The sequence below is a fragment of the Pithys albifrons genome, chromosome 1 (assembly GCF_047495875.1).
Source record: "Pithys albifrons albifrons isolate INPA30051 chromosome 1, PitAlb_v1, whole genome shotgun sequence".
In the NCBI taxonomy this organism is placed as follows: domain Eukaryota; kingdom Metazoa; phylum Chordata; class Aves; order Passeriformes; family Thamnophilidae; genus Pithys; species Pithys albifrons.
In genome coordinates this window covers 76,348,703-76,355,116 of record NC_092458.1, presented here as the reverse complement: position 1 = coordinate 76,355,116, position 6,414 = coordinate 76,348,703, and the positions used below count along the sequence as shown (strand labels likewise).

The 6,414-nt window shown below is 40.0% G+C and overlaps 1 protein-coding gene across 2 annotated transcripts in view; it reads right to left on the bottom strand.

Annotated features, from left to right (window-relative positions):
- SESN3 (sestrin 3) overlaps window positions 1-6,414 on the bottom strand; it is a 46,127-nt gene that overhangs the window by 9,230 nt on the left and 30,483 nt on the right. For both annotated transcript variants that reach the window (XM_071555422.1, XM_071555430.1), the window contains exons 7-9: window positions 4,099-4,214; window positions 1,524-1,714; window positions 72-216 (exon numbers count right to left, since the gene is read on the bottom strand). In XM_071555422.1, coding sequence (XP_071411523.1) covers window positions 72-216; window positions 1,524-1,714; window positions 4,099-4,214 — 452 coding nt within the window. The remainder of the gene's footprint in view (window positions 1-71; window positions 217-1,523; window positions 1,715-4,098; window positions 4,215-6,414) is intronic.

Genomic DNA, 6,414 nt, shown 5'->3' with positions numbered 1-6,414 from the left:
GTGTCCTCCTATTTTAATTTGTAAACAGCACAGGGATCTCTGTGAAGCCCCTTTGGCTTTGAAATATGTACCTTCTCCGAGTGCTTGAACTGACGCCAGTAACTGTCGTACATGCGCTTGGTAGTTCTCTCTGGGTAGCAGGTCACTGTCTTTATGTAAACCTTCAGGCTGCGTTCAAGTAGCTGATTAACTTCTCCATAATCATAGTCATCATACCTAAAAATAACACAGGCAATCATTCTGTTTGATGTAAGTTTTTAAAAGCATTGTCTTTTGCAGCATTATGTTCTTAAGCCTGGGAATTGGAGCATTTATTGCACATGGCAGAAACCTACCTGCTAATATCTGAAAACCTTAGTAAAATTATAGAATTGCTAAGGTTGAAAAAGACTATTAAGATCATTAAGGCCAACCATTTTACTCAGCCCCACTACAATGTTCACCACTAAGCCATGTCCTCAGGTGTCTATCCACATGTTTTTCAGACACTTCCAGAGATAAGGACTCTACCACTTCCCTGGGTAGTGTGTTCCAATACTTTACAACCCTTTCCATGAAGAAACTTTCTCCAGTACCCAATTTTCTCTAATACCCAATCTAAACCTCTCCTAGCCATTTCCTCTCATCCTGTCATTTATTACGTGGAAGAAGAGATTGACTCCCACCTGGCTACAACCTCCTTTTAGGTAGTTGAGCAGAGCAAGAAGGTTCCCCTGATCCTCCAGGATCCCCTAAACACTCCCAGCTCCCTGTGCTGCTCCTCCTCATCAGTCCTGTGCTCCAGACCCTTCACCAGCTCTGTTGTCCTTCTCGAGACACACTCCAGCACTTCAATGTCTTTCTTGTTGTGAGAGGCCCAAAACTGAACACAGGATTAGAGGTGCAGCCTCACCAATGCCAAGTACAGTGGGACAATCACTGCCCTGGTCCTGCTGGCCCAATATTTCTGATAGCAGCCAGGATAGCATTGGCCTTCTTGGCCACCTGGACACACTGCTGGCTCATGTTCAACCACTGCTGACCAGCACCCCCAGGTCATTTTCCATCAGGCAGCTTCCAGCTGCTCTTCCCCCAGCCTGCAGCGCTGCCTGGGGTTGTTGTGACCCAAGTGCAGGACCCAGCACTAGACCTTGTTGAACCTCATACAACTGGCCTTGATCTACTGGTTCAGCCTGTCCAGATACCCCTGCAGAGCCTTCCTACCCTCCAGCAGCTCAGCACTCCTGCCCAACTTGGTGTTGTCTGTGGACTTGCTTTGGGATGTTGTCTTTCCTGAACAAAGGATACAGGCTGGCTTCAGAGAAGACATTTCTCTAATAATCTCTATCCTGATTCATAATTATTTTCTGAACTGGAAGGAAAAGTTATACTGATATGCCAGCAAGACCACTCTTAACTTCGAGACTAAGGTGTCATCTTCACTTTAAACACCCAGAATCTAAAATCATGCTTTCCAAATGCTTCATTTTATTGTTTACACAGTTTCAGAATGTATTCCTAAGTCAGGGGATTTTCCTTCATACCTGATTCCATACATACAGTGGACATAGTTAAATAAAGCTCTTCTTAGCGTAGTTGTATCAACATCTTCATGTGTTGCCATAGTGTTATATGTGAGGTTATACACCATTCGAAACTTCTCATCCAGGAGATGCCCAATATCAGAATAAAGCCTGTTTACAAGGGAAAAGCCATGATTTTCCCAAGTATAGTCCTGCAGGAAGAGAAGGAAATATATAAATGCACAAATGAAGTGAATTCCCTGTCTGTTCCACTCTACAGCTCAATAGTTTTTGTTATCTGATAGTAATAACTTTATTTTCTTCCAGAAGTTTACATTTTGAATTCTTCATCCACACCACCTGCTCCACTCCCCGAGACTTCGTGGCAATGAATATCATATTGTGACACTCCACCTCCTGGATATCATTAGCCTTCAGCAGAAAAATCCCAAGCTTCTCCTGAAATGCTGAGGGAATTTTCTTCTGCTTTGTCACTCTGACGAGTATCATTCTATGTGGGATTGGCCTGTAAGTTTAAAAACTTGTTTCTTTTGGAGGCTTTGATGCTTAGCTCTGAGTAGAGATGGAGTATTTACTTCCAGACAGGATATACAATCACTGGGTAAAGCACTGAACCGTCCCTAAAAAAACTGATAAAATCCAGGCTGCTTTGGTCTTAAAACAAGCACCTGGATTGCAAGGATAAAAGCCTGCCTGCTCAGGAATGAGAAATTTTTGCAGAGTGTGCAGCATCAGCAGCAGAGAACCACCTTGCTTCAGAGCAGTATGCAACCATGCCCTATGCCGTGGTCACACAGAACGTGTTAGTTTGCCCACATCCTTGGCAAGTGTTCAATCATTCAATCACTGACAGCAACTTTATGGTCAAGGGTATCATCTCCACGTCATTCCTGTGCCTGGCTATTTTCAAAAGGTACTGCTGGGTCCTCTCTCAGGTACTTTAGAGCTCTCCTATTGTACTATCCCCCTAATTAGGATATTGAGAAGAGCATGTAAGATATTACTTGGTTGCCTTGCAGAGGCATTCAGTGACATCTGAAACATGCCACAACACCACACTGGGCCTCTGGCTGCCGGAACAAAAGACCAGAAGGCTTGTGAGAAATATGCCATATCTACCCAGCTCTGGAAAATTGTCCAGGACACTTTGGGCATCGCAGAAGCCTCTGAAAGCCAAAAGGTCCAGAAGGAGGAAAGTGCTTTGTACTAACAGCAGCTGAACCATACTAATAATGAAAAAACACCATCCCTCCTCTCAAGTTTAAAGACACTCTCCTATGTATAGAATACCTTTTTCTATTATTAAATTTAAACCCACAGAGATAAAGCAGTCTTGTTTTATCAGAATACAGATTAGATTTACTGGAGGAGTTTGGGATACTACTGAAATTTAAATACCATTAACAGCAAAGCATTTGGGAGGCTGTGGGTATATACACACAACTGTTAAGAAAAGGACATAATAAATTTAAATTATCAAGATGACTCCTTTGAATATAGGCTGGAAGCTGTTCTGTTTATTTAAAAGCATAGATGTTTTAGTTCCAACTGCAACTTCTTTGAGCTTTTTTCCAAGGGAGCCTGCTGCTTCTAAAGAATTTAAGCAAATGTTTGATTCAGAGGCATGGACTTTGCCATATTCTTTTTGGCAGGAACAGTCTACTTCAGGCTCATATAAAGACCACAGAGTAAGTTACCCAGATCAACAGACTGCTATATAGCTAAATACATTTCCTGAGAGTGATCATGGATTCTGTTTTGCAGTCTTAGATACATCTTCTGACCATGAAGTTTTTCTGTATCCATTGTTGTTTTAATTGAAGTTCTCTGATTTGGTTTAAGGTTTCTTCCATTGCTTTCTATTTATTACTAGATTGCTCATTAATGTACTCTATAAGATAGAACAGAACAACTTAGAATATCCTTCCTGTTATATAAAGTTCAGGAATTTGGTCATGGAAAAATATGCCCATATATAAGACAATGTACAGGTAAAATCTATAAGCTGTTATTCCAACAGCACTGAAAAAAATGTATTAAAATACAGCAAAAACTTCAGTAATCATTTTTAGGGACTTCTTTTCTTTCCCAACATCCAAAGTCCAGTGATTTGGTGCACATATGAGAACAATACTCACCAAATTGCTCTCCCAGACATATATGTATCCAGGTATTAATAACCATTGGACAGAGAATACTTGATAAAATGACAGAAATAGAAGTTCCTCCAGTGTTTTTTTTTTTCTAAGGCATTTGGAGGGATGGGAAAGAAATTCTTTCTTTTCTACCTTTCACTTTTATACCAGACGTAGTCATATGTTTTACAGTTTTCAAACATTAATAGTGGTAATAACTGAAATAAGACAGAAAGCCAAGTACTACCTTGTCTGAGATTTAGAAATAGTGAAAGACTCCATTTCAGGGAGATTTATGGAAGCTTGTGAGTTATTTAATGGAACAGAACAAGAAAAGGAGCATGCAAAAAACACGCCCCACTACAAGTGCTTTATGCTACTTGCCCTGTAGTGAGATGTACAAACATTCTTTGAGTGGATGTGTTTTAAAGAGATGGTACCTGAGCTCTGAATGTTGGCAGATGGTCTTCTCCTCGCCTTGCAAAGTCTTTGTACCCAAAACCAGGATCTTCAATATAACGTGAGACATCTGTAGAAACTATTTCATCATCAAATGCTGTGAATAAAACAGCAAAATGCTTTGCTTTAGGCAAGTACATGAGTTAGCGCCAACTTCCAATACCACTCTAGGACAGGACTAGAGGACAATTTTAGAAGCTGTGCAAGGAAGAATAGTGGTACAAAGGAAAGAAATATTTCAATCCCAATCTGCTTCTGTGAGATCCATTGCTTTCACTGAGCCCACTAAATGTCAGATTATACTAAACATCTAACATGCTTCTACACAAAGGGAAGCGATAGATGGGCTAAAGTTCTGCCTAGAGGTTTGCTTTTCTCTCTGTTGCCTCCTGAGGGAGGTTACGTATCTCAAATCAGGAAGATGAATCCCATTAGTAAAGTCATTGTGCTAGGATAAAAAACAGAAAAATGTCCCCTTGACAACAGGATAGGTAGACTGAGCAGTTACAGTGTTGGGAATCACACCAGCTCTGTTCCATAATTCAGAGTATGAGCAACCAGAAAGCAATGCGACGTTCTACTTGTAAATATCAGATGAAGATTATATGAAAGCAAAGAGCTCTACAGTACATCAGGGTGAAATTCTGCCAGAAGCTCTAGTAACTAAGCATCTTCAAAGAGCTACAAAACATATCACTAAGCAAGCACAGGTTCTCTATCAGGAATCAATCTTTCTCTCTCGAATAAACAGGTGGCTTGATTGTGTAACTACCTCTGCAGAAGTTGACTACCGCATAGCTGACTGCATTTGACCCTGATGTTAAAATTGTGGCTTGCTTCCACATGCATTGATAGAACAGTTGCCATATGTCCACTGTTAGCACCTTGAAAAGTCAGTTAATCTAAGAATTGCAGAAGTGCTTTATCTCCTCTTTGCCTCATTAAACAATCAAAACATAACTGCGTAGGAAGAGGCTTGCACAACATCTGCCACAGTAAATTCTCAGCAAAGAAAAAAACCTGTATACATACACTCCTCTCCCCTGACTAGTACTGAATTTCATGAAAGGGTAGAGGCCCAACACACAGAGAATCCTCAGCTCAAACCAGCAAAAGGCAAAGGGAAATTAAAAAAAAAAAAGAAGTCAACAAAACTATCAGCAACCTCATCCAAAAAACCATTCAGTCCTCTTACTCATAGACCTGAAGTTGCAGAGACTCATGAAAGTCTTGATTTGATAATACAACTGCAATGGGTGTCTGTTTATCTGCACTACTGACACTGCCTGACCAAGGGAAAACAGCAAGAATTTAAAATGTCCATTTCTGAAAATCCAACCAGGATGTTGCTGGATGTATCTTCTTTTGGAGACTTTGCATGTTTCCAGAGATCCACAAAACCACCTCTCTGCTGATTCTCAATAAATTCTTCCTCCCTCTTGTGCTCATTGCACAAAAACACTGATATCATCACACGTTTGGTATGAAGCTACCAAGATCTAAATTCACTCAGAACAGTGTAGTAAAATGTGATGCATTTTACAGGTCACTTCTGAAAACAACACAAGCAAGCATCTTTAAGTAGCCTCTGCTATGAGGAAATAGTTGGAGATCCTGACTGTCATAATAATAACCTTTCTTCTAACACTTTCTTTGCAAACAAACCTCCACTTTCCTGTCTATAGGAAACAGACCTCTAGAGCACATGAACAATACAGAAAAGAAAGTTTCAGCTCAGAATTTTGAACATTACTTAAGAATAAAAAAATGCTACAAATCACTATCACAACAAAGGCAGTGGAACAGCACAGCAGTATGATCACTCAGAAAGACAAGTTAAAAATGTCCAATCCAGGTGGGCAGTAAATGGTGAAGCTGGGTCTCATGCCAATTGAATTCCTAAACTAAATATCATATCTGAAGGTAACTTAGGAGTGCCATTGAAGTTCCAAGTGCTGTAGAACATAAACCTGAGAAGTATTACTGAATATTTACATGAATGAATGATTTTGAAGATACAGAGCATACACAAAATGAGCAATTTACTCACTACTACTTAAAGAATGTCACAGCCTTTTTTAAAAATATGCAAAAACTAAACTTCAAAGAGTAAAAAGGATGGTGTTATTTGACAATCCAGAAATCTTAAGCAGATGAAGCCAGTGACAAGACAACCTAATACACTCCTACTACGTGAGGAGCCAGCATAAAGAAACGGACAGAAAAAGTTTCAGTCACTGAAATAGCCTCAAGTATTTTTTTCTCACAAAGCACAAATAAAATGGAACTGGAAAAGC